General features: G+C 43.3%; 1 protein-coding gene across 1 annotated transcript in view; it reads left to right on the plus strand.

Annotated features, from left to right (window-relative positions):
• dock9b (dedicator of cytokinesis 9b) overlaps positions 1 to 26,368 on the plus strand; it is a 36,509-nt gene extending 10,141 nt beyond the window's left edge. The window contains exons 5-52 of the mRNA XM_070855421.1: positions 41 to 110; positions 735 to 830; positions 1,578 to 1,712; positions 1,859 to 2,033; positions 2,399 to 2,454; positions 3,372 to 3,446; positions 3,602 to 3,742; positions 4,425 to 4,769; positions 4,872 to 4,954; positions 5,526 to 5,648; positions 5,739 to 5,818; positions 5,920 to 6,107; positions 6,628 to 6,693; positions 7,168 to 7,260; positions 7,586 to 7,697; positions 7,973 to 8,091; positions 9,115 to 9,201; positions 9,289 to 9,378; positions 9,532 to 9,647; positions 10,092 to 10,161; positions 10,268 to 10,393; positions 10,721 to 10,792; positions 10,887 to 11,033; positions 11,260 to 11,343; positions 11,467 to 11,578; positions 11,677 to 11,855; positions 12,066 to 12,173; positions 12,372 to 12,483; positions 12,676 to 12,806; positions 13,842 to 13,956; positions 14,061 to 14,127; positions 14,596 to 14,643; positions 15,168 to 15,304; positions 15,784 to 15,899; positions 15,995 to 16,132; positions 16,284 to 16,466; positions 16,594 to 16,707; positions 17,173 to 17,388; positions 17,503 to 17,560; positions 19,041 to 19,147; positions 19,857 to 19,979; positions 20,225 to 20,338; positions 21,269 to 21,415; positions 22,279 to 22,489; positions 22,901 to 23,091; positions 23,198 to 23,298; positions 24,118 to 24,256; positions 25,256 to 26,368. Of these exons, the coding sequence (XP_070711522.1) occupies positions 41 to 110; positions 735 to 830; positions 1,578 to 1,712; positions 1,859 to 2,033; positions 2,399 to 2,454; positions 3,372 to 3,446; positions 3,602 to 3,742; positions 4,425 to 4,769; positions 4,872 to 4,954; positions 5,526 to 5,648; positions 5,739 to 5,818; positions 5,920 to 6,107; positions 6,628 to 6,693; positions 7,168 to 7,260; positions 7,586 to 7,697; positions 7,973 to 8,091; positions 9,115 to 9,201; positions 9,289 to 9,378; positions 9,532 to 9,647; positions 10,092 to 10,161; positions 10,268 to 10,393; positions 10,721 to 10,792; positions 10,887 to 11,033; positions 11,260 to 11,343; positions 11,467 to 11,578; positions 11,677 to 11,855; positions 12,066 to 12,173; positions 12,372 to 12,483; positions 12,676 to 12,806; positions 13,842 to 13,956; positions 14,061 to 14,127; positions 14,596 to 14,643; positions 15,168 to 15,304; positions 15,784 to 15,899; positions 15,995 to 16,132; positions 16,284 to 16,466; positions 16,594 to 16,707; positions 17,173 to 17,388; positions 17,503 to 17,560; positions 19,041 to 19,147; positions 19,857 to 19,979; positions 20,225 to 20,338; positions 21,269 to 21,415; positions 22,279 to 22,489; positions 22,901 to 23,091; positions 23,198 to 23,298; positions 24,118 to 24,256; positions 25,256 to 25,372 (5,833 nt within the window). The 3' untranslated portion in view covers positions 25,373 to 26,368. The remainder of the gene's footprint in view (positions 1 to 40; positions 111 to 734; positions 831 to 1,577; positions 1,713 to 1,858; positions 2,034 to 2,398; positions 2,455 to 3,371; positions 3,447 to 3,601; positions 3,743 to 4,424; positions 4,770 to 4,871; positions 4,955 to 5,525; positions 5,649 to 5,738; positions 5,819 to 5,919; positions 6,108 to 6,627; positions 6,694 to 7,167; positions 7,261 to 7,585; positions 7,698 to 7,972; positions 8,092 to 9,114; positions 9,202 to 9,288; positions 9,379 to 9,531; positions 9,648 to 10,091; positions 10,162 to 10,267; positions 10,394 to 10,720; positions 10,793 to 10,886; positions 11,034 to 11,259; positions 11,344 to 11,466; positions 11,579 to 11,676; positions 11,856 to 12,065; positions 12,174 to 12,371; positions 12,484 to 12,675; positions 12,807 to 13,841; positions 13,957 to 14,060; positions 14,128 to 14,595; positions 14,644 to 15,167; positions 15,305 to 15,783; positions 15,900 to 15,994; positions 16,133 to 16,283; positions 16,467 to 16,593; positions 16,708 to 17,172; positions 17,389 to 17,502; positions 17,561 to 19,040; positions 19,148 to 19,856; positions 19,980 to 20,224; positions 20,339 to 21,268; positions 21,416 to 22,278; positions 22,490 to 22,900; positions 23,092 to 23,197; positions 23,299 to 24,117; positions 24,257 to 25,255) is intronic.
• Positions 26,369 to 26,766: the final 398 nt, after the last annotated feature.

The following is a 26,766-nucleotide window of genomic DNA, read 5'->3' on the forward strand; positions in this document are numbered from 1 at the left end:
TTTGTGTGAGGTCTAAGCTAGCGTTTCCCTGTGCTTTTAGTAAAGTGTCGAGACCTGAGAAACTGGCAGCTCACCTGTTCGAAGTGGATGAAGACGTGGAAAAAGACGAGGCAAGTCCACCACTCCTGATTGTTCTTCCCTCTTCGTTCGGGGAACCCCATTTGTCCAAAGGTCTTCTCACAATTCACTTCTGCTCAGATGAGGAACACAGTTTGGCTCTTCAATAAACCCTTGAAACCCAGTGACTCTATGAAGGCAACAAGTTTAGCCTTTCTCTAGGCCTCACAAACAAACTGTTCAAACTCGATCACAAGGGAATGCTGCAGAAACATGATCTTTTAATTCATTGCACAACATAGTATTCAGTCCCCTCCTTTGTTACAATGTTCTCACCATTTCCTAGAATAGCTGACATCTTCGTGACATTTGTAGCATTTTAAGAGTACATCCCCTCCCAATAATTGCCTCGCTTCAGGTATTGATTTAACTGAAGGCCAGTGACCTTTAATGGACACGCCGTCATGGCTGAAATCCCCTGAGATGAAACAAGTGCAATGTCGATGTAAATGTTAATCTTAATGAAGAGCATTCTTCTTAAGACTGAACAGACAGTCAATGCAGGCCTCTCCTCCCTCTGGCCTTAAGGGCACTCAGCAGATTTTTAAGCTGTGTTTACTTTATTTTAACGGTAGAATATGTGTATTAATGTGTGTTCTTTGCTTTTCCTCCTGCAGGACACAGCCTCCCTCGGATCTCAGAAGGGAGGAGTGTCTAAACACGGCTGGCTGTACAAAGGCAACATGAACAGTGCAATCAGTGTTACTATGCGGGTGGGTACGGCAACAGCTTGAACCACTAAAGGCAGCGCGGCTTCTCACAACCCCTCCTAATGTTGTCTGTAGTGACTGTGGTGATTTTGACTGTAATTAAGTACACGGTTTTCAGCCAGCGCGGTCAAAGGGGCACGCCACTGAGGTTCAGTTTACTCAGCACGAGGACAAAACATGTGAAAACAGTTGTATAATGTCTTCCGAGGCTTCTGACAAAATAACACTGACGATGCCATAGTGGTGTCATCAGGGTTATATAAGGCTCTGTGCAAAAATATGAAAAAATAACAGTGAACGCACCCATTAAGGCATTAAAAATTACTCATTCATACATCAGAAAACCCTAATACAACATTTGACAAACTAAAATGAAATACATTTTTGTCTGATGAAGATCTGAGGACTGAAACATTGTAAATACACTGAGTGGGCGAAATGTTTCAGGGTTTCTATAAGGATTTACTAAGTGTCTTATTGGGTTAAAAGTGTTTCCAATCCATCATAATTAGACCTTATTTCTTCGTATAACATACTCATTAATGCTAGGTGAGTCATCTTCAGTCTATTTGTCTTTTTCTGTCAGCACATATGGACATCAAATTAGCCGTTACGTTACGGTAGCCCATAACTTGCCGTGCTTTCTCATTTTACCCTTGAGCTTTCCCATGCTCCATCTCCACCCTTGTGGTATTTTTAGAGAGAAAGAGGCCATTTGGGATGTTAGCGTTCTTTATTTTCATCCTCTAGTCCTTCAAGAGGAGGTACTTCCATCTGGCCCAGCTGGGAGATGGATCCTACAACCTCAACTTCTACAAGGATGAGAACACCTCCAAGGAACCCAAAGGAACCATCTTCCTTGACTCGTGCATGGGGGTTGTTCAGGTAAAGGGCTGCACGCAGTGAGGCCTTTAAAACCACTAAATGAATTTAGAACAAACACTCTTGTAGAAAATTGGCCCTGGATTGTAATTTAAAAGTTGAAAGGACCATTATGAATGGAATCAATGCTTTCGTTTGTGTTCTTTCAGAACAGCAAAGTGCGTCGGTTTGCATTTGAGCTGAAGATGCAGGATAAGAGCACGTTCCTGCTGGCTGCAGACAGTGAAGTCGAGATGGAGGAGTGGATCAGCACCCTCAACAAGATTCTCCACAGCAGCTTCGAACAGGCCATGCAGGAGAAGAGGAACGGAGACCTGCACGACGGTGTGTTTTTGTCCATTTTTTAAAATTTCTTTGACATCTTGTTTGTTCTCTCTCTGCAGGTCGGTTATTTTTGCATATATTCATTTATTGCCTGACAGTGCCTTCGTCTGCAGTCGTTTGTCTCCATGGCTTTTGATGCTCGCTGCACCTGTGGGCTTCTTCAATTCTCCTGTAACCCCTGGAATAATTACTGTCTAGGATGTTTCCCTAGGACACTCACTCATGCTTCATAAACAACTCTAACATCGATACTTTTTCTCATGCAATTCTTGTTTTCTCTCCAACAGAGAGGCACAGACCAACATATTACCATATTTTTATCCAGTTGCATCAACTAACAGAGCTCATGTTGATCTTTCCAACAGATGAGGAGCATGGAAAAACAGACCTCTCCTCTGGAAGTTTTCAAGACAGCTTTCAGGTAGCCTGTGTTTTCCATCTATAGTAACATGCTAAAACATTGCTTGCTCTGTTTGACCACACAACAAACCACACCATATGGATTAGTCCACGTATTGTAAAGGTGTTTTGGATGGCTGAAGGTGTGATGTGACTTCACTTGAAAGGACTCTGAACTGTAACTGGAGCTTTGCTTTCAGTGGAATTGCTAAACAGCTGTATTTCCTGTAAGCAGGTCCCCACATTTCCCTGTTGGTGCTAACCAAGCAAACATCTGGTATAGTGTGTATGGTCTCCAAATGTAGAGGCCAGATGAGGCCAACAGTGGTGCAGAACAGGAGTCCGGCAGTGGAACGTGGCAGTCTAAAATCAAACACTTAAAGGAGTAGTCTTTGATTGGCTGTGTTTACCAAGTCAAACATATAGAGGAAAACCTTATTTAACAGTATTTTTATATCAAAACACGATCAAATGTGACTGCATGTAATGTGAAGACCTCACAGATATTTATCAGCTCTACAGGGTTAGTGACCAGCTGATGAACATATTGGAACATTTAGCAGCTAAAGAACCAGATATTTTAATTAGCACTTGGTGGAGACCAAAAGAGAGTCAATACTGGACGTTTGTCATCATTCATCAAACATGGCTGTAAATTGAATGAATTCTAATATTGCTCTGCGACTGCTGGACATAGCCATAGCCATACTTTGAAGGTGATAATGGTTCAGTGTTGTGTTTACAGGTTGTTGTAGTGCCTCCAAGTGGTACAAACAGAGCATATAGAGCAACTAAAGAGTTTGACAAAATACATACTGGCATATAAATACAGTCCTTTAACTTGATAATGTATATCCAGCTAAGGCCTCCGACGTGGACAGCATGATCATATCCATCCCACTTCCTTTTCAAATAACTGGACATGTTTTTTCTTCACAGACTGCCAGAGATATTGAGTCCAAAATGAGGAGTGAAGCTCGCTTGAAGCTATTCACTTTGGACCCCGACACACAGGTGAGTATGATATCTAACCACGCAGCAGTGCATTTTGTATGAGAGCTGTTTTAATTCTCACTTGCACCGCAGTCAGTTTTGCTCCTGTCAGTCAGTGATTTCTTGACCAAAGGTTTCTGTTTTGGCGATTTTGACATCATCTACTGTTTTCACAGAAACTGGACTTCTCTGGCATTGAGCCAGACGTGCGGCAGTTTGAAGAGAAGTTCGGGAAGAGGGTCCTGGTCAGCTGTCACGACCTGTCATTCAACCTGCAGGGCTGTGTAGCAGAAAATGAAGAAGGACCAACAACGAATGTGTGTTTCACTGAAAAACAAACAGTGTCATATATACTTCCATATGTCAGAGGTGTTAATTAGAAACTGCCGAGTGTGTTTTTATTGATGTTGATATAGAAGGCACACTTCACATGCATTTCAAGTACGGACGCACACTTCCAGCATAATTCCAGGAAATGTCCTTCAGCAAACGAGGGCGAGGTTTAAATCAGTTAAGAAGATCACAGACAGTTCAGATGGCCCACTTGGCTGGCCCCTGTCAAAACTGGTGTTGCTGGCACAAGGAATGGCAGCTACCATGGCAACCGGCCTGGGCCTCCCACCATGCATTAGCACCAGTCTGAGGCTGGTTTCCTGCCGTCACTCCTCAAGGTCTCTGTCTCCGTAGGAGGACTCCTTCTACACTCAGCCCTCAGCTGAGAAACCACAGCTATTCGCTCTGCTACTCACACACACATACACACACATACACACACACACAAATGGGTTTGTGTAATGGAAATGCTTGGTGGAAAAAGTGAATGGGAAGATAAATCACATCAATGGTACATTTGGACTTGATGGAAAATGAGAAGTGCATTAGGAAGGATGTGCATCACCTAAATTGTCACTTTCTTTTTTCTTTCCTCCACTCTTTCTTTCTCTCATTTTACTACTCTCATGACAAAAATATTTTCCATCATCTCCTCTTTCATCAAAGGTGGAGCCTTTTTATGTAGTCCTGTCCCTCTTCGACGTCCAGAACAGTAGGAAGATCTCTGCCGACTTCCATGTGGATCTCAACCACCCTTTGGTCCGACAAATGACTTCTGGCTCTAGTAGCGGACAGGACTTGCTCATCAATGGCTGTGGTGATGGACCTGTGGCTGGCCACAGGCAGGCTAGTGGGCTTCCAGAGGGGGCTCTCCAGTACCCCAGACAAGGGGTGTTCTCTGTCACCTGCCCCCATCCAGAGATCTTCCTGGTGGCCAGGATTGAGAAGGTCCTGCAGGGGGGGATCACCCACTGCACCGAACCCTACATGAAGAGCTCAGACTCCACCAAGGTACAGAGATTAGCAGAGACAACAAGGATCAATTAAAGTGTGCTCAAGTCATCTCAAGTGATTAATTACTGAAACGAATCCCGCTCTCCTGCGTACGTGTAGATGGCTCAAAAGGTGCTGAAGAACGCTAAAACAGCCTGCAGCAGACTGGGACAGTACAGGATGCCATTCGCCTGGGCTGCAAGGTATGAAAAGCATTGTGTATTTCTTCATCTTTGTCTCAAAAAAGGTAGACACTTGCTTTGTGGCAGAGAGCTCAGTGAGACTACCACCAGCAGCTTGTTAGCTAAGCTTAGCATAAAGACAGGAAACAGCAGGAAGCAGCTAGCCTGGCTCTGTCCAAAAGCTGCAAAATCCATCTACCAGCACCTCTGGATCTCATTAGTTAACTCAATTCATTTCATTTCTAATCCATACAAAATTTAAAGTGTAAAAACCATTAGCCATTTTTGCTGTTTAGATTGCAAAAATGGCTGGCAGGCACTCCTTCTCTCGGCCCCATCGGACCCATAAATAGACTCATACACTTACTTACTGATGATTACTTGCAGCTTCTAAAGATCAAGGGGACTTATTCTTCTTTGCCACAGTACCACACAGTGATTCAGATTTTGGATACTGCACATAAACTGACTGAAAACTGTCAAAAAAAAAAAGTTAACCCGCTGGGAGTTACAAATCCTTAAACCACTAGAGTGGAACTGAAATGACCTCCTCCTCCAGTAGATTCAATGATTTTTCTTTCTGTCTCTGCAGGCCTGTGTTCAAAGATGCGTCAGGAACTTTGGACAAAAGCGCTCGTTTCTCGGCTCTCTACAGGCAGGACAGCAGCAAGCTGTCAGACGAGGACATGTTCAAACTGCTCACAGACTTCAGAAAGTACGCTTTGTTTCCTCTCTCCAAGATACCACTATTACTGGTTTTTAATACATTTTGTAATTGTTGTTTCTGTCTCTGTTTTCCCGACAGACCAGAGAAAATGGCCAAACTCCCTGTCCTCTTAGGGAACTTAGACGTAACTATTGACAATGTGGCCCCGGATGTAACCAGTAAACCCTCTAAATATTTACAAAATCACCTGTAACCATCTATTTATAATCGCCAGACTGTAACCCTGAACCCTGTAACTCCTCTTGTTTCCTGTCTGCAGACTGTGTCACGTCCTCCTACATCCCTGTGAGGAACTTTGAAGGCAACGGGCCAGGCAGCGCTCTTCTGGAAGTGGAGGAATTTGTCCCCTGCATCGCCAAGTGCTCCCAACCATTCACCATCTATAAAAACCACCTCTATGTGTACCCAAAACACCTCAAATATGACGGACAGAAATCCTTTGCTAAGGTACCGGCAGTATGGATGCTTTCCTGTTGGTGGATACATGATCAGTGTTTTATCCTTTACATGTGAGATACAGTAAAATCCCTCCAAAGCATATGACTTGTCCTATTTGGGAAGTGATGCTCTTGCTTGGCTTGTATTCTCTGATCATCAACATTATGTGCTCCTGTATAGCCAACAAGACAACTGGCAGCTGCCTCAGGCTCGTTCTGCCAAGCAGCAGAGCTGGATAGAATTATCCTTCACAGAGGAGCAGCTTCTGATTAATACATTAATACTGGGTTGATATTTTCGCTAGGTCAGCTCCTTACAGGAAACCAACCTGCCTTCTCTCTGTCCTCCTTATATTAAATGAGAGCTGGCAATCCTTCACCTGAAATATTTCCCCTCTCTTAATACAACTAATGGATATCTGGAATGGACGCAGTAGTCTCTGGCAAAAAGTGGTTCTGGGTCAGTAGAGAGATCTTTGAACTGGTTCTTGCTTTTATAACTGTCTTTAACTTTTGTCTCTCCTGCTCAGGCGAGGAATATCGCCGTTTCCATTGAATTCAAGGATTCTGATGAGGAGGAGGCCCAGCCGCTGAAGGTACGTTTGACTTGGACTCAACTCGAGACTCGAGTGTGGTGAATTCTGACTAAAAGACTTGCGACTCAGCTTTGACTTTAATGCCACTGACTTGTGAAATCACTTTGACTTTTTGATCTGGAACGACTTGATATCTTTCCCGAGCCCAAATAATGAAATTTAAAAGCATGTAGAATGGAAACTTCTGGCTGTTTGTCTGGTTAACGTGGTCTCTGCAGGCTGCAGGTTCACTAGATCATTTTGATTTGAAATGTTAGAAGAGATTTATTTGAAATTAATAAATACACATTTATTGTTTTTGTAAATGTACCTTTAGTGTAGGACGCGTCACTTGTTGGTCTTGGCTTTGGTCTTCACTTCAGACTTCATAGCCAAACCAAGAACTAGCACTGTATTCACTGAACCAGGTAGCCACGACTGTGTTTAGAAACATGCACTCACATCTCTCTCTCCTGCTTTTTGAATTGACTGCAGTGCATCTACGGTCGTCCTGGAGGTCCTCTGTTCAGCAAACAGGCGTGTGCAGCCGTCCTGCACCACCAGCAGAACCCTGAGTTCTATGATGAGGTATTTCTATGCTCATGCTCTTACACGATAATCAAAGTTTCATTGTAATATGCTTATTACTGGCTGAAAGCATTGGTGGAAAGAGCTAGATAACCTAGCTAGATAATGCACTAAGAGATATCCTCAAAGTCAAAAAGTTACAGTTAGTGTGTTTTGAAGTAAAGGGCTCCCGCTCACTGCCTCTCATGTTGTTCGAGCACAGTTCAGTTCTACACTGAATCCTCACTGGAAATGCTCTGCAGGCATTTTTCACTTTCATTTTCCCGAACAAAGCTCCCTCTGTATTAGGGAACCGACCCCAGGATTTTTTTTTTCTCATCCTCAGATAAAGATAGAGCTGCCTACTCAGCTGCATGAGAAGCATCACCTTCTCTTCACCTTCTATCACGTTAGCTGTGACAGCAACAGCAAGAAGAAAGACCTGGTGGAGACTCCGGGTAGGATGTGGCTTTCAGTCATTGGATGTAAACATCATTATCATCATTGGATGTAAACACCATAAACAAAACCATGAATTCATGTAAATATCTGCCACGATAACGTGGGCAGAAGCAGTTTAAAAGAGGTACACTTTACTTCACACACTGTGATGTTGTCAGTCTCCCTATTAGATGGAGATATTTGACATTGTGATGCGAATCCTCATGCTGCAGCCAACCCAGTATCACCACTGCTTTCCAAACACATGGCTGTACCTGTTTTTTACCCACAGTGGGTTCAGCATGGCTGCCTCTGCTAAAGGATGGCAGAGTTATCATGAATGAACAGCAGCTGCCTGTGGCTGCCAATCTGCCTGCCGGGTACCTCGGCTCACTGGACGGTGTCAACAAGGTAAAAAAAGATGATTATTATCAAGGTTTGATTATTTTTTACAATAACTGAAAAAAAGATGGGCTTTCTTACATTACCATAGAGGATCAGATGCAGTTTGTGGCTGGATAAAGATCTTATTAGCTGTGATTGGATTGGGACCTTGCAGAGCTCCAACAGGCTTTCACATCAAATGCCTGTGAAATCTGATCAGCATCAAAATGTAATCCACTTTAAACTAACAATCAATGCCATCTCACCGTTAAGATCCCTCCGTGTTGTTTCTTTTGATGCAGGGCTAATGGCTTTTCTGTAAATTTAATTAAAGCTGTCGTATGTCTACAAAAGTGGCTCATCAAAGAAGCATTTTCTGCATGATGCTTCGTGCTGACTTCACATTCAATGCCCGTGTTTTTAACATTAATCCTATTAAGTGGTCCGTTAGGACATCTGTTGCAAAAAATAAACACACAAAACCACTAAGTCACTCTGGTTTAAGTGTTTAAGGAATTTAAGATTTCTCTCAGGGTGGCTTATTTTGAAATTCTATTCTAATTGTCATTTCTTGCTGCAGCCAGTTTATCAATTGAAATGAAAATGAACCTCTGTCTGTAGCCAAGCTTTTTGTGAGGGAAACACTTCTAAAATTAATATCAATATTTTCACTCTCAGCCTATGTGAGGAGAGGCTGGTGAAGAGAAACCTGCTGGCTCCCTAAAGGTGCTTTAAGGAACTGGCAAACCTAATTAATGTGCAAGACCATCTTATATACTGAGGAGATAATTAGTGGAGTGACTAACAGCAGGCAGGGGATGAGTTACACCTCTGTATACCCATATGTGCAGCGACATGTGTGGTATGATAAGATCAAGACAAAAAAACAGACAGAAGGCTAAGTGGATAGTTTATATTATATAATGATAGATTCATAGTTATATCATGTTGTCTGTGCATTTTAGAAATGCTCCAATGCATAAACACATTCAACACATTGTCATTCAGTATGCAGAGCAGGAACTATTATTTTATCCATTATTTTTGCAGCACTCTGGCTCGGAGATCAAATGGGTAGATGGAGGAAAGCCCCTGTTCAAAGTCTCATCTCATCTTGTTTCCACAGTTTACACTCAGGTATATACGCACTGTTAATCCTTGTTAGTGGATAAAAGCATCATCTCAATGCCTTTTACGTGTAATCAAATAATATGTTTCCTTTAGGACCAGCACTTGCACAACTTCTTCCACCACTGTCAAAGCATGGAGGTGTCAGAACAAGCTTTAGAGGGGGAGCTGGTGAAATACCTGAAGGTATTGTTCATTTCTAATGCCCCCAGGAAAAATGAGCACACCCCTTTGTTCATGCCTTAACAAATACCATCTTGTAACATGGCATTTTAAAGGAACATTTCAACATTCTACATTCATTTATTTCTTGTCTTACTTCCGCCACCTCCCTCCCAGAGTCTCCACGCGATGGAGGGTCACGTGATGGTCAACTTTCTGCCCACCATCCTCAACCAGCTGTTCTGCGTCCTGACCAGAGCCACACACGAGGATGTGGCTGTCAACGTGACCAGGCAAGCCCAAAACACACACACTTACGCACATGTGTGTGATATCCCTGGTTTCCACCAGCAGAAAGCTGTCTCAGAGCAATACTTTGGTCTTTTTCTTTTTCTTTTTCTCTTGACAAACGTCATCCATAGAAAATGATAACAACAGCACGTTCATCTGGTTTTCATTCCATAGTGTATTTCCCGGTTCATCTTTAATAACCCAATCCTTATTCTCATCAGGCACTCACCTATGGCTCGTATACTTACATCGCTTTGTGTTTAGTATCTCCAGTGGGTTTGTGACTAGTCTTTGAAGCTCTGTACGCAGTGTGGAAATGAGGCGTCGCTGCCTTTGAATGCATAAATGTATTTTCTTTTCTTTGATTTATTCCTTCTAGAGCGCTTCACTTTCTCCTTTCTTATTCTTTCATATCTTTATGTCATTATCTGTCTCTTTCTCTTCAGGGTGATGGTTCATGTTGTAGCACAGTGCCACGAAGAAGGGCTGGAACACTACTTGAGATCTTATGTCAAGGTGTGGTCTTTTCTCACTACATTCATGCTGACGACCCACAGCGCTGACAACATATTCATGCTCCTATAGAAATTGAAGTTGACACAATGTGATTTTCTCCTCTCAGTTCGTGTTTAAGCCAGAGCCTTATTCCTCCACCAATGTGAAAACAGTTCACGAAGAGCTGGCTAAAGCCATGACGGCCATCCTCAAACCGTCCACAGACTTCCTCACCAGCAACAAGCTGCTGAAGGTATCCCATGTTCAGGCAGAGTATTTAACATGCCAGAAAGAAATATGTGAAATACACATTTTGTTTCAGAAAAGCACAGGGAAGACACAGTATCTGTACACACTTCATCAGTTTCATTTACAGACAATAAGAGACCTTCCACTCACTCCTAATATCTGTATTTAAATCTATATAACAAAGAAAGGTACGATTTATTACAGTAAAGGTAGCTTACCCAAAGTGCATCACCTTTTTTTCATTTCACACAAAGAAGCATTTTCCTACAAGAGGTTGACAGAAATCTTAAGTGTTCTGTAAATCAATCCTTCCATGGTGTTTGTGTTGCAGCACTCGTGGTACTTCTTTGAAGCTCTGGTGAAATCAATGGCTCATTATCTCATAGAGAGCGGGAAGGTCAAGGTAGGCCTTGTTTTATCCTTCTCTTCTTTTCTTTAACCCCTTGCCCCCCCCCCGAAGCCTGAATCCCCTTTTCTTTTTTCTTTCCCTCGTCCAGCTCTCCAGGAACCAGCGCTTTTCTGCGTCCTTCTACCACGCAGTGGAGACTCTGGTGAACATGCTGATGCCACACATCACCCAGAAGTACAAGGACAACCTGGACGCAGCCCGCAATGCCAACCACAGCCTGGCAGTCTTCATCAAGGTTGGCGCTCCTCCCAGTTCCTGCAGTGCCTTTTTGTCCTTTATTACGCAGATGAGTGTGGAAAAATCGCCCTTTGGTTTGGGGCAAACATGAAATTGTCAGGGAATGTAGAGTTAGATTGTTTATGTTTAATGATTGATATAATTAAAGAAATAAAGATGGGAGACAGAAACCTAAAGAAATCACCTTTTTGTGATTCTAACTCTTTACTTACGTCTTCACTCAGCGCTGCTTCACCTTCATGGACAGAGGCTTCGTATTCAAGCAGATCAACAACTACATGAACTGCTTTATGCCTGGAGACCCCAAGGTTAAAAGGCTCACCTGCCGCCACCTTTTAATGATTTCATCCAAGTTATTAAACGTGAAGTTAAAGCTGATTTGAAGCCACAGACGTGTCACTGAAATGTGTTTTCTCTTGTGTTCCTACCAGACTTTGTATGAGTTTAAGTTTGAGTTCCTGCGGGTTGTTTGCAGCCATGAACACTTCGTCCCTCTGAATCTGCCCATGCCATTTGGAAAAGGCAGAATTCAAAGGTTCCAAGGTAAACGACACACACTTAATGTCACTGTCATTTAGACAGAGCGCAGTTCTGCTTCTCCTCTACATCCTGGTTTTTCTGTCCATCGATGCCTGCTACAGATCTTCAGCTGGACTACTCTCTGACCGATGACTTCTGTCGAAACCACTTCCTGGTGGGGCTGCTGATGAGGGAGGTGGGCGGCGCTCTTCAGGAGTTCCGAGAGATCCGCCAGATCGCCATCCAGGTGCTCAAGGGGTTGATGATCAAACACACGTTCGACGACCGCTACGCTGCGAAAGTGAGTCCTTCAGCTTGACCTTGACTATCATTTGAACATCCCGTACATTTTGTTTAATTAAAGAATCAACCTGACAATCTTTTTACAGCCTAGTTCTCTTCTTAATTTTTATTTTGCAGTGCTTTTGGTTTTAAAAGGAACTGGGTCTGCTAAATACTTTATTAGTGGTTTGACTTAAGCGTGAATTCTGTCTGATTTGTGTTGTCCCAGAGCCAGCAGGCCAGACTGGCCACCCTCTACCTCCCTCTGTTTGGGCTGCTCCAGGAGAACGTCTACAGACTGGACACCAAGGAGTCAGCCACCCTCAGCAACCACAACGTAAGCCTGACACCTAGTGGCAGGAAACCAAATAGCAGCTTGTGTCTCTAATTCCCTCTTCAAAACATTTATCACTGGGTTAATGTCAGTTTAACGCGTCGCTCTCCTGAATATTTATTTGTTAATGTTGGTGTTGTCTCTGCAGCTGAAAGCATGCTTCTGTTGTGACCAGCTCATTTTGTTGCTCTCTTTTCCCAGAATGCACGGGAGGACTCTCTGGTGCCCAACTCCATGGTGACCCCACAGAAACCCGGGAGCTGTATAGAAAATGCTCTGCACAAAGATGTGTTTGGAGTCATCTCTGGAACAGGTAAGTCCTCACTCCGCTATCGCACCATTGATACGTGTACAAGTCCGAGCTAATGCAGCTGGAGTTCCTCTCATAATGAATCTTAATACGGAGGAAAATGTTTCACCTTAAAGTGGATCATAAACCTGATTTCTTTCTACTTTGCCTTACCTCATTTTCCATGTTGGACCCAAACTTGCTTTATCCCTGCAGCCTCCCCCCACAGCTCCACCCCCAATGTCAGCTCAGTTCACCACGCAGACTCCAGAGGCTCTCTGGTCTCCACCGACTCAGGAAACAGCCTGCTGGACAAAAGCAGCGACAAGACCAACTCATTGGAGAAGGTAGATGCATACTTGAATGGGTGTCTTTTTTTAAGGTCATTGATTCTAGTACAATGAACCAAACTGAATGTGTACATAGATCCTTTATAGGAGCTCTAGCTTTAGCTTGACAGTTTGCACAGAGCTCCTGTGACTTTATTTAATTTTACATTATCTTGGACACCTACGCTCTCCTCCCACCCCTTCCTCCAGCGCTCCCACGCCCCTTCTCCTTGCACTGTACCTTCTCAAACTCAACAAAAGGACAAATTTACCAGGAGGCACTCGATCAACGTGCCCCCTCTCCCCCTGGGCCCCGAGGACAGAGCTCCACCTTTGAACCGCGCTACCAAGCGGGTCACCATGGACTTCTCCCTCCTCTCTGTGCCCCTGCCTGACCTGCTGCAGGACAGTGACACTGATAATGACAAACAGGCTGCAGGCCAGAGGGTGGATGGAAATCATGAGGAAAACATACCTATACAAGTATACTGTTTGACCTTTGACCTCTCCACCAGAGACCTTTGGCTACAATGTACAGAGTCCAGCAAATTTAGGATTTGTAATGATTCTGTAAATCAGATGCTTTTGGTACTTTTTGTGTCACTGAAATCCAGTTTAGAGACCAAAACTATACAGCAGATATCTGTACAATACGTCAAAATTGTCTCCCAACCTTCCTCTCTTCTGAGTGTCCCACATCAGGGAGTGTGTGTGCTTTTACCAGTGCAGAGGCTGAACTGACCTTGCAGCCTTTTTCAATATTTCCTCTCCTGCGCTGTCAAACTTACAATTGATGTTGCTATCTCAAAGCACAGAGCTGCAAATGTGCTTTTATTTGGTCTTGCGTACCCCCTCCACCTCCCCCCTCCCCCACCGACAAGGAAGATATGTGACATTTCTCATGTCTGAAGCTTGGGTTGTTTGAGTGATGTTCTTTATCTACTGGAAGTTTCAATTTTCCTGCAAATCTGCCGTCTGCGCCTGATAACAAAAACTTTTCCTCTTTGTTCTCTCTCTCTCTCTCTCTCTCCCTTCTTTCTTCCTGTGCGTCAGAACCAGTGTGCGTCGGCCCTGGGCAGCACGGTGCTGCGATGCGACAAACTGGACCGGGACGAGATCAAAAACCTGCTCATGTGCTTTCTGCATATCCTCAAGAGCATGTCAGAAGGTAGGGTAGCCTGGCTGAGTCATTGGACTTGACTGTGACACGAGCTGATATAAGCAGCCATTGCAATCTTTTCTGACTATTTTCTTACCATTTCATCACCTCAGAGGCCCTTTTTGCATATTGGAACAAAGCAGCTCCCTCAGAACTAATGGACTTCTTTACATTGATAGAGTGAGTACAGAATTAAACAAGCTTTTTATGATCATGTGCACGTGAAGTTGAGAGTGACACTTCAGTCAAATCAAAAAAAGAGCTATTAGCATTTGTTTTAACTCAGCTATGATACAATACTGATATTGTTGGAAAAATAAGATTAGTGTTGAAATATAAACCTAAAACACAACGACCGAACGTGGAGGGCAAACAGCTGGTGTGGCTCCGTCCAAAGGTTAAAAAAATCCTCCTCAGCTCACTCATTAACATGTTGTATGTTTGATGTGGACACAAACAGAAATGTAAGCATGTGAACTTTATTTCTCTTTGATGCTGTATACCTTTGTTGGAAGTAGGAATTTGTGCTAAAGTACAATAAAAGCCAGTATTACTGCAGCCAGGGGGTGTGATGTGAAAGCACGGTGTGGAGTCCAGTAACGGTCTGACTGATCTTCAGCTCTCGTGTCTGTGCTGTCTGTCCTGCAGAGTCTGCCTCCACCAGTTTAGATACATGGGGAAGAGATTCATCGTCAGGTAGAGTGTTCATGGAAATTAATTACTCGTCGGAGCACATAGTTCACCTGACACTTCATTTGTGAATTGACTCTTGAAGTGAAATGGATCAGATTATGAACTAATCAATGCAATTCTATGGCTCACACCCACGCACAGACTAACAAAGTCCTTACTGAATCCTTTAACCCCTTCCCTCTGGTTTGTTGTCTCTTCTGTAACGCTACTGGCAAGTTGCTTTGCGGTTAATATCGCGGCCCCAGGCCCCTCCTGCATGGGTAAGCGATTGCTGTCTGACTTTGCTTACTTAAATGCATGAGACTGCCATTTGTGTGTGCAGTTTTAAAGTCACATAACAATGTAGCCACTCGTTCACCTGCTGTGTTCCCATCCATCACTTCTTCCTCTGTACACCACCACTGAGACATTTCCTCATTTGATTTATGTTCATTTGATCCTTTTGCGCCTCTTGTACCATCTTTGTGTTACCTTTGTTGTTGTTACCTGTATACCTGATGGTACTGGTATTTCTCTTCTCCCACCAGGAGCCAGGAGGGGGCAGGGCCTGTAGCTCCAGACAGGAAGTCTCTGACTCTGCCTGTGTCTCGTAACAGGGCGGGGATCCTGCATGCCCGCCTTCAGCAGCTGGGAACTCTTGAAAATGCTCACACCTTCAACAACAGTAAGACAAATAGAAATACATTAAGTGGTACAAACAGCATCCCAATCTTTGCAGGAAAATGTTTTTTTCCCCGAGAATTCACACAATGCATCACCCTACTTTATCGCATTGTACAGTGTTGCAGATGCCCATAAGTCTGTTTAAAATGAATAGAAACGAGCTCCTTATAACTTCAGATCTTGGCTCATAATCATCAGATTCAGGTTTTTTTATTTTGTAGCTTTTTAGTTTTTAGTTTTTCTTTATTTTGATCTGGAAGCTTGGCCCAATGGAGTTATTGCAAGTATTGGCAGCCATTAAGAACACTTATCTCCTTCCATAAACATACAGAAGTACTTGTCGAATGTCTGTTTAGTCATTATAACTGATCAGCAACATCATCAAGTATATAATGTTCTATGTTTCTGCACAAGTCCTATTTATTGCTCCAATAAAGCCGTATCTGTAACCGTGCCCTTGTGGGTGTGCTCTCTGCGCAGTGTACTCTCATACAGAAGCAGATGTGAGCAGCCAGTGTCTGCTGGAGGCCAATGTGTCCACAGAAGTCTGTATGACTGTGCTGGACACGCTCAGCATCTTCATCATGGGTTTCAAGGTGCTAATGCAAACCACCACAATGCTCGACATTTTGCATCCTAACAGTCCTCACATTGTGGTTGTCTGGTCCTGAACGTCCTCCTGTGCCCTCAGACCCAGCTGACTTCAGATCTCGGTCACAACCCCCTGATGAAGAAAGTGTTCCAGGTCCATCTGTGCTTCCTGCAGATCCCTCAGTCTGAGGTCGCCCTCAAACAGGTCTTCACCTCACTCAGGACCTTCATCTACAAGGTGAAGAAGTCTCCCTTTCTTGGTTGGTTCTAGGCTGGTGATTTAAACTCAGGGTGGCTTAAGAAACTAGAGCTTCATATTATCATTTTTTCTTGATAGCGCCATTTTTCACACATTACCTCCTCTCTCTCTCTCCACATGTGTCCTCCAGTTCCCCTGCACCTTCTTCGACGGCCGGGCTGACATGTGCGCCTCTCTATGCTACGAAATCCTCAAGTGCTGTAACTCCAAGCTGAGCTCTATCCGCAACGACGCCGCCCACCTTCTCTACTTCCTCATGAAGAGCAACTTTGACTACACTGGACGCAAGTCTTTCGTCCGAACACACCTGCAGGTGTGTGTGTTTGCTCCGTCTGTCCAAGTCTGGATGTCAGTGTTTGGTCTGATGTGCCTTAAGTATGCTGACCACGTTCTTGTAAGTCATGCTCTATTGATTTTGTTCTTCCTTTCTGTTCGCCCAGGTGGTCATTGCTGTCAGTCAGCTGATTGCTGATGTCATCGGTATCGGGGGTACCCGTTTCCAGCAGTCTCTCTCCATCATTAACAACTGTGCCAACAGTGACAAGACCATCAAGGTGCATACGCAATCATGTTAAGAACCACTGCCTTATTTAAAGTGCCAGTCCTGTTAACTTTGTTTTTATTGCATCAATACAGGATTGGGAGGGATTGTGAAAGGTTTAACCTCACAACTTTGAATATTGATGTTTTTCAAATTCTTATTAGTATTTTGCCTATACTTTAGAAGATTTGGGAAAATATACGGGTAAAGTCCCTTAAAAAAGCTGCAGCATAAGTCAGATGAATCACTATATAATGTTAATAATGATAATTCAAAAGCAATATTATATATTACATATATATTTGCTTTTCATTGATAGTTGGTTGAAGTGACTCCTGTAGCATTGGGCGGGAATTCTGGATCAGACAAATTCAAACCTTCCTCATATTTTCGGCAGAAACATTTTTTACTTAATTAATTCTTTCTTTTTGTATTTTTCCATAGAAGAAACCTTATCTGTTGCTTTATACTACTGTAGCACACAGCATTTCCGGCAGATGTGAAGGACTTGACAAAGCGCATCCGGACGGTCCTGATGGCCACCGAGCAGATGAAGGAGCACGAGAACGACCCAGAGATGCTGGTGGACCTCCAGTACAGCTTGGCCAAGTCCTACACCAGCACGCCCGAGCTCCGCAAGACCTGGCTGGACAGCATGGCTCGCATCCACAACAAGAACGGAGATCTCTCAGAGGTATTTTGAAAGTATTTTGTTCTTAAATCACACGTTTAATTTCACTTTAGTTTTGCACAGATTTGAAGGAAGCTGTTTTTGTTCCTTGTCTCTGTATGTCCTCCTCGCCTGCAGGCAGCCATGTGTTACGTACACGTTGCTGCCCTGGTAGCTGAGTACCTGTGGAGAAAAGGTTAGTGGACGGTATAGGAGTGTGTGTCTCCTTGTAACGGTATGCTTCCTTTTACAGTAAATAACTGCTGACCATTTGAACTCCAACACTTTTACAATCTAGCTTTATAGAGGCCATATAATGACTAACAGGTAAAGGTGAACACAAGGAGGTTAGTAGGAAGAAGATTATCCCGCAGTGACTGTTAAATAATCTGAATAAAATGGATTTGATTCACTAGAGAAAGATTATGGACAGTAATAAAATGTTTGATATCTTACACTGTTCCCTATACTACAGTAAATCAGTACACCACCAATTATTAGACAAATCACAAGGACTGATTTGCAGGTGAAGGGTGAGCTAAAATATTTCTATTGAGCACACTTTTTACCCTTTACACACCTACACATATACCAATCGATCAATCAATCAATCTTTATTTATATAGCGCCAATTCATAACAGCGTTATCTCCAGACTCTTCCCATAAAGAGCAGGTCTAGACTAAACTCTTTAATTAGAGAGAGACCCAACGATTCAGGAATTCAACATTAAGGATTCAAGAATCCCCACATGAGCAGCATCAGATATTATATTAGGAAACAGTGGCAGGAAGAACTCCCCTTTAACAGGAAGAAACCTCGAGCAGACACCCATACAGACAGGAACATGCACCTTCATCCTCCACATGAGCGCTCGTCCAAGGGTCATCTGCTCATTCCCATGTTAAAAACACCACGTTAACAACACTGCATTCCCCAGATAAGATTCCCTCTCACGTGCTGTTCACATATCAAGTAAGTAGGAAGTGGCAGCTGAGAATGACAGGTAGCAGTTGTATGGAACACACAATAGTGGGTTATAAAATGCAAAATACATTACGCCACCCTGTAAAAGTTTCAGCAAGAAAACTGGAGTGACGCTGAGTTGATCACTGACATGCTGATTCTTTGAGCTTATGACCCTTATAAACAGTATGTCAGTTATGTGATTGCCGCATACTCCTTCCTACTAGAACCTAGTAATGCTCATTAACGTATGCTACTGCTACAGTAAATATTGCTGCTGCTCTGTGTGAAATGTCTGGCAGATGCAGATGATGCCTCTCTATTGATTTAGTGTCAGATCTTAGTGGTATGTCAGTTTGACTAGAGACATGCTGCTCCGAATGGCACATGGCCCATGATATCAGCACATGACTGGCACAAACAACTTTCCATTGGCCTACGATGATTCTTTCCTGCACATGCCACTGCTGACCTGTTAGCATTTCACTGCACATTAAAAGTATGACACTACTGTTCCACTGACGGGCGCTACCAGGCGCTAGAGCTAACGTGCCATGCGTGAGGCATACTGTTACCGCAGCAGTTGATTCCATCAGGTTATCACCGTCCCTCTTCTTTCTTGTTGCCTTATTGAGGGAATAACTCAAATTAAATGAAAATAATGTCCATTGTTTTCATTCCACTCATGTTGCCTCTACATCTGTATGGTAGGCATGTTCAGGCAGGGCTGCTCCTCTTTCCGCGTCATCACTCCAAACATCGATGAGGAGGCAGCGATGATGGAGGACGTAGGGATGCAGGATGTTCACTTCAATGAGGTAAGACTTCCTATTGAAATGTCCGTGCTGTGAGTATCTGCCAGCCACACGGTGTTGATCAGGCATTTAGGATATTTTTTTAAGTCCCTCAGTGGCAGCACGTGTCACATTATGACTAGGAGAGCTTTTATCTCTGTTAAGAGTATCAATTGCTCTGCGAGGTGAAAATGCTGTAGACTTTGACACAGGGCTTGGTACAAGAAAATCACCGGGAAGATCTGACGAGCGTTCAGGGATTCAGTGTCCTGCCCAAGGTCAGTCCAGCTTGGGCAGAGGCTTGTTGACACAGAGGCCTGAGACCAGCTCCTCTGTTAAACTGATAACCCGGTGAAATTGAAAGTGATGTCTGGAGAATGTGTGAGCTTTTATGAGTAGGTCAACAGATCTGCGGGCTGTGAAAAGCACTTTTACCTCCCATCTGCTCCGAAAACCCTTTTTTCTTTATGAGCTGGGCTCATCCCGGTATCATCCTTCAATAAAAAGAAAGGAGATAATAGATCTATTTCCTCCCATGTCTGCTCTCTCTACAGGAAGACGACGCTTGGTTTAAGTTCACTGTAGCCTCGTAAACAAATAAGAGCAAACAGAAATGTCCCTCTTTGCAACAATTAGATATTCAAGGCTGAGGCTGCAGGGAGGAGGGGGAAGTTTACATGTGTTTACCTGTGTGTGTGTGTGTGTGTGTGTGTGTGTGTGCGTGTGTGTACAGGAGGTGCTGATGGAGCTGCTGGAGGAGTGTGCTGATGGCCTTTGGAAGGCGGAGCGTTATGAGCTCATAGCTGATGTTTACAGGCTCATCATTCCCATCTACGAACAGCGCAGAGACTTTGAGGTAAGCCGCACAGTGAGCACAGTTACACAACAGTGTTCACATGGCAGGAGTCGTGTTATCTTTGCATAAAGCTGCAAGAAAACATGGCCAACAGCTACTGCAGCTTTAAAATAAACTGCCACTAGAACAATTGTCCGACAATGCACAACTTATTTGACTTTAAAGTTGTTCAAACTTTTCTCTCTTTGTGTTTTTTGGTTGATTTCTGAGAAAATGTTTGAGATTTTTGTATTTTTGTTGAACAGAAACTGACACACCTGTACGATACCCTCCACCGTGCTTATACTAAAGTGATGGAGGTGATGCATACGGGCAAAAGACTGCTGGGCACATACTTCAGAGTGGCCTTTTTTGGACAGGTAAGGGCCTGAGTGTCCAAAACGAATAAAAAAAGCACAAACAAAATAAGCTAACCATAAATGTCATACAGTAACCAACCACTTTTCCTGAGCATGAATGCTAACTTAATCCAAAAGCACGACAGTCATCTTACCTCTTGCCAACAGGAACACCTCTTAACACACACTAATACACACACAAACCCCACACTCAGGAAGTTTGGAGCTAAAACTCTCTTCTTAATAAAGATTTCTCTTCTTTCCTCCTCCCCCACCAAGGCTGCGGTAAGTGTGTAACTGTGTGTGTTGGCCTGCTGTGTTTTCCTACGCCCGTGCATCACTGTATTTTTTGGTGGCCGATGTTTTTCAATTAAATTTAGCAGCTAAATGTAGTTCTAGATGTAGCTCTGTAATGGTTTGTTATCACTGATCAGTAGTGGAGAAGAACTTGGGAGCCAAAGGTGGGAGATATTGTGGCAAATGCCTGTTCTTAGCGGAACAAACCTGTTATCTGAGCCAGCTGTATTTACAACAACATAGCTGTAACTTAATGTGTTGCTTTGGGTCCCCATTAACCTTTCCCGTGATCAGCCATTTAACCTTTTAGTCATCATACTGGCCTGTTTCCTGACTGAGTAGCTGTTACGTATGCTAGAGTGTCGCTCTAAATAGACTGTGTTTGTGAAGTGACTAGCTGAAGTTTGCATGTTTGGTGTTTTCATACTTTTTTACCCTAATTGCTTTATTGTTGGGTATTTTTTATTACCAAATGTTATGCTTCTGTCTTTGGCTGGTTGCCCCTTTAGTGGAGTTTGTGTATAGTACTTCATCTCATTTTTTTAGTTTTCATATATTTAAAACAAAAAAAATGAAACCTGTGGAATACAATGACATGCAGGTGATAAAGGGTGCTAATTGCCAGGCTCTTGGCGTCCTTCCTCTCCTCCGCAGGGCTTCTTTGAGGATGAAGATGGAAAGGAATACATCTACAAGGAGCCAAAGTTCACTCCGCTGTCTGAGATTTCCCAGAGGCTCCTGAAGCTCTACTCTGACAAGTTTGGTCAGGAGAACGTTAAGATCATTCAGGACTCTGGAAAGGTGCGATCACATTGTGTGTGTTTATGTGGCCTTAATGGTAAATAGTAGACCCTGACAGCTGTGTCCTGGGAGAGCATGTTATTGTGGCTTTGTAGTACAGAGTTTAGGACCTGAGTCAGTCATGGTTACAACTCCATTGAAATTAAAAGCTTGGTTTTTCTTTTTCATTTGTGATATACCTCCTCAAACACATGTTCTTGTGTTAAATCTTTCCCTATTACTTACTTTAGTATTTTTTCACATCTGACTATGCATGTGAACACATTAAAGCTGCTATAGTTGATATTTTTATATTAGCAATGGATCAAATGACTGTATATAATGTGAAAGGGGTCACTCATAGTTACAACCCTACAGAGAATCACCACCCAATTTTCAGACTTAGTCAGTGTCTCTCGGCTCATTGTTTTGGTTTCCCGTCCTGCAGCTTTGCTCTCATCAGCACTGTTTCCACACCCAGCAGGCAGCTGTTTTCAGACCTGATAAACCCACCGATCTGCTCAGCACCAAAACACAGCTAGACACAGTTAGTGACTAGATGGTGCTCATAGCTTACATTAGAGCAGATAATCACACTAGTTCTTCACACATGTGCTCTTGCTCTGCTTGTGTTTTTGGCTTTGGAAGTGCACAAAAAAACGCCACTACCTTCCAAACTCTAGATGTAATTCACTGTTTGTGAGACAGCTTCAGAGAACGGCTGATTACCATGTTGTATTTAAAGAAATTGCATAGTTACAGGCTAGCTGTTTCCCCCTGTTTCCAGTCTTTATGCTAAGCTAAGCTAATCATCTCCTGGCTCTCGCTCCATCTTTAATGCACACACATGAGAGTGGTATCGATCTTCTCACGTGCACCCACAGGTGAACCCGAAGGACCTAGACTCCAAGTACGCCTACATTCAGGTGACCCATGTCACACCCTACCTAGATGACAAGGAGCTTGAGGACAGGAAGACCGACTTCGAGAAGAGCCACAACATCCGGCGCTTTGTGTTTGAGACGCCGTTCACGGTGTCGGGCAAGAAGCAGGGTGGGGTGGAGGAGCAGTGTAAACGGCGGACTGTTCTCACCAGTAGGTGGAGGAAAATGATTTGTTATCACAGCAGTTTAGACACCAATTTCACTCAATCTAATGTGGATTTGATATGGAAAAAACAAACAAAACAAGTCTCTCTAGCCAGTCTAGTCACAGTAGCAGTGTCAGGAAGTAAAAAACAAGACTATGTTCCTGGTTGCCTGTTATTGTTGTTGTTCCCAGATGTCTGGACTCAGCATCAGTCACCTGAAGTGTTACTAAGATAAGGCCAGCGGAGGTTTATTACTGTACTGTCCACTTTATCCCAAAGTTCAGGTGTTATCTCGCCTTGTTAACAATCACTGCTGACTGGTGCATTATACTTTTTGTATGATTTATATGACATTTGGAAGCAATTAATATCCTCACCATTGTCATTTTTTCTCCCCTAATCCCACTCCTGTCCAGCCACCCACTGTTTCCCGTACGTGAAGAAGCGTATAGCGGTCATGTACCAACACCAGACCGACCTGAGCCCCATCGAGGTGGCCATAGACGAGATGAGTGCCAAGGTGGCCGAGCTGCGACTGCTGTGCTCGGCCTCTGAGGTGGACATGATCCGGCTGCAGCTCAAACTGCAAGGCAGCATCAGCGTTCAGGTACAGACGACGAGGCCACGCCGTTATGTTAACGGCTGTAAATCATTGTGCTTCTCAAGAATGGCCCCAGTGTCATTTCTGATCTTTGACCTCCATTGATTCTCAGGTCAATGCCGGTCCTCTCGCCTACGCCAGAGCCTTCCTCGACGACACTAGTGCCAAGAAATATCCTGACAACAAGGTCAAGCAGCTCAAAGAGGTGTTCAGGTACTTATCAGTCACACAAACATTCACATTTATATAAAACTTCAGCTTGAACTTTTCTCCCCTCTTTGGCAGATCCTTGCTGTTGTCAAGTTAAAGTGACACATCACATTTCACTTCAATTCAACAAAATTAAGAATGGAGCAATACATACAATTCCCAAAGTGAGCATGCACTAGGGCTTAACTGCATGGTATGAACTGCATTGCACCACAACATAGATATGGGCCAATATTATTATCACATGCAAGAAAAGGGAAGCACAAGAAAACAACAGCGTGACAATGAACAGAGGACGGCATTCAGAGTTATAGGATATACTGTAGTTATGTACATGTCTACAAAAAAGTCCAAATGAATGTCTATCCACTACTGTTATATTGAATATTGGATATCAAGATTAACAGTAGGTGGCACTAGATGTCCAGATGGGTATAATAAACCACAGCAGAAGAAGAGGACACAGACAATGGGAAACACTGTGGAAACATGACATTTCTAATTCTTTCATACAGTGGGTTGGGTGGGTTTTGTTTGCTGCCCGTGTTCGTCTCTTAGTGAAGTCACGTGCTTCATGTATATTGTTATTTATCCCCAAAATGTGCTTCCATCGCAATTTGTCCCTATTTTGTGATATTCAGGCCAGTTTTCAGGTTTGCACCCAGGTGGTTTTATGAGCAAATTGAAAATGCACATAAGGTAGCGGGCGGATGGAAATGCACTTTGTCACAACATGCAGAGAAGATTGGGGCGGTTGGAGGTGTCAGGAATCTGATTGAAAGTGCAATTATAGCTTCACAAGAGTTTTGTATCTGTCCTCAGGCAGTTTGTGGACGCCTGCGGTCAGGCGCTGGGAGTGAACGAGCGGCTGATCAAAGAGGACCAGCAGGAGTATCACGATGAGATGAAGGCAAACTACAGGGACCTGACCAGGGAGCTGTCAAACATCATGCACGAACAGGTAGGAGCCCCAGTGACGCCGAGGGGGTGCGTGCAATATCATCCAGACGATGATGACACATAACGGGCTTCTCACTTTGTCAGACAAGCTCCAGCTACAGAAGAGTGTGATAAGTTACCTGATGACATTTTATTGTCCACTGACACAAATCCCACCCATCAAGAACCCAGCTAGAGAGCACTGAAGTGAATTTATAGGTTTTTCCGGGTCTTCAAAAGGATCATGTAGCTTCCTTTAACACACCTCTGCTAATATTTAGCAGCCAAGTGACACCAAACAGACAGAATTCTTATGTCTTGTGTTATTTGTATTAGCTTTAAGTGCCTGTGACAGTTTTGGCTTACTCTAAGATGAGGTCTTATTTATACATTATGGTCTTTACATGTTGGAAAAGCTCATGAAACGCACAGCCAGGAAAACATAAAAATACATAAAAACATAAAATACAAAAATAAACTTTGACTTTTGTGGCTCTTGATTTGTAAAATGTGATCCCACAGCTCTGTGAGGTACGGAGGGTTTAAGGTGTCCACCAGATGGCATGTGGAAATATTTCAAGATGTGTCTGCTAACTTCACTCTTCTGCTTGTTTACTAACCATGTCTCCCATCTCCTGGTCTCTTTGTGCTGGCCTGAGCAGATTGGATGGTAAATGCTGCTTTTGTCATTTAATGAAGTTACTGTCACGCCTTACAGAGGAATAGTAAGAGACTGTATGAAAATGATTAGAGTGGGGAGTGAGGCTGGATCTTTTACTTAACACCATTAATATGTTTTGGACCCTTCCTTTGACTCAAACAAAAGCAATACCATCCCCAGAATATCTCAAAGTAATATTACTTATTCTGGCAAACATAATGATGCATTTTCTGTCACTAACAGCCACTAATTTTCCTACAGTCCCTGAGCATAAATTAACATGCATGTGTGTGTTTCTCTTTCAAACAGGATAAAATCCAGATATCCTGTCTAATCTCCCCGACTGACCTTCTTTTCTAGATAAACCCAGTGGAGGACGGCACAAGGAGCGCTCTGTCCGACTCTATGGGCATCTTCAACGCCATCAGTGGCACACCAACCGGTGCCAGCACACATGGCTCCACCACTATACTCTGATATGACTGTTTCCCACCGGACTCTTGCTTTCTTCGCCACTGACGACTGATCGAACCGTCTACCAGTCATGAGGAAACAATTCGGACTCGTTTTAAGTACCTAAACACAACCTGAAGCCATCATGCATTAGTATTTCCTCTCTGGCTTTTTCTGTACACGTCATGAGCTGGAAAATGTGACGCTGGCCCTCTGTTACCAGTAGGCCCGTTGTTCTTGTTTCCTATGGAGACTCCAGTCAATGCTGTTGACTTTCACACAGTGATTCTATCAACTTATTGCCAGATTTGGGTCAGTTATCCTTTTGTATAGTTTGTTTTATCCACCGTAAGATGGGCTTAGGCGCATGTTATGACACAGCGAGTGTGTGATTGGCAGCACAGTGTTATCTTAATTGTCCTGGTGTCTTAAGCTCCACCTGAGGGATGTTGTAACAAACACAAGTGGACTTCAGTATTTTCATTCGACTCAAGTCTGCATACAGCTTATGTTTTTTAACTGTAGGGCTCCCACTTATGTACAGTGTTTGTAAGAGAGTGCTTCAAGGACGTTTTTAAAGGAAATAGATAAATAAATGCCACTGCTGTAACCGGACATGCATTCTTCAGCTGATGCACAGTATTTTTACATTTCCCTTTTCTATTCTTTTCCATTCATGCCCTGTTACAGTAGCAGCGCAGAGGCTTCAGAGTTTATCTTTTGTCTTACCTGGGACGTTTGAAAGAATCCTTCGCTCTATTTTAGGCCAATGGACGTGTATAGACTGTCTAAAGCCAAGTGAACCACAACGTTTTAACCTATTTTCTGTAAAAGAAAAGTGCGTGCAATATTTTCTATTGTTACCAAGGCAACCTACTGCACAGAAAACCACTCTTGCCAAAGACATTAGAAAAAAAACGAGTGTGCAATGCAAGACAAGGGTGCGACAATTTGTAATCTACCCCCTTTGTTTCTTTGTCTGTCCTGTAGATGCCTTTTATTATCTGTGAGGTAAAGATTGAAGAAAAACATTTTTACTTTATGACTGCTCGTGTAAATATGTTTAAGACATATAAATAAATAAAATCTGTAATAATACCTTCTACCGTGCCTTGCTTCTATATGTTCACTGTAAAGTCTTTCTGCTGTAACACCTTAAACACATTCTCACCCTCTAAGCCCTCTGTCTTACTGCAGATGGAACTCAAAGCTGTCTCTTCTCTGTGAAGCAGAGGCTCCAGGCTCCCAACCATCGCTAAAGCTTAAGTCTGGCTGGACCGTAAGCAAAACATTCATGAATGATTATGAGCTCAATGGTTAAAATAGAGTGTAAAAAGAGATTCAGGTGTTTTAAGGCTGCAGCTTTACTGCAGGTCTGATATGACCAGTAGCTTATGGGCGCTAAATGTCAGCTGGTG

Source organism: Pempheris klunzingeri, chromosome 24, assembly GCF_042242105.1.
Source record: "Pempheris klunzingeri isolate RE-2024b chromosome 24, fPemKlu1.hap1, whole genome shotgun sequence".
NCBI classification, from domain to species: domain Eukaryota; kingdom Metazoa; phylum Chordata; class Actinopteri; order Acropomatiformes; family Pempheridae; genus Pempheris; species Pempheris klunzingeri.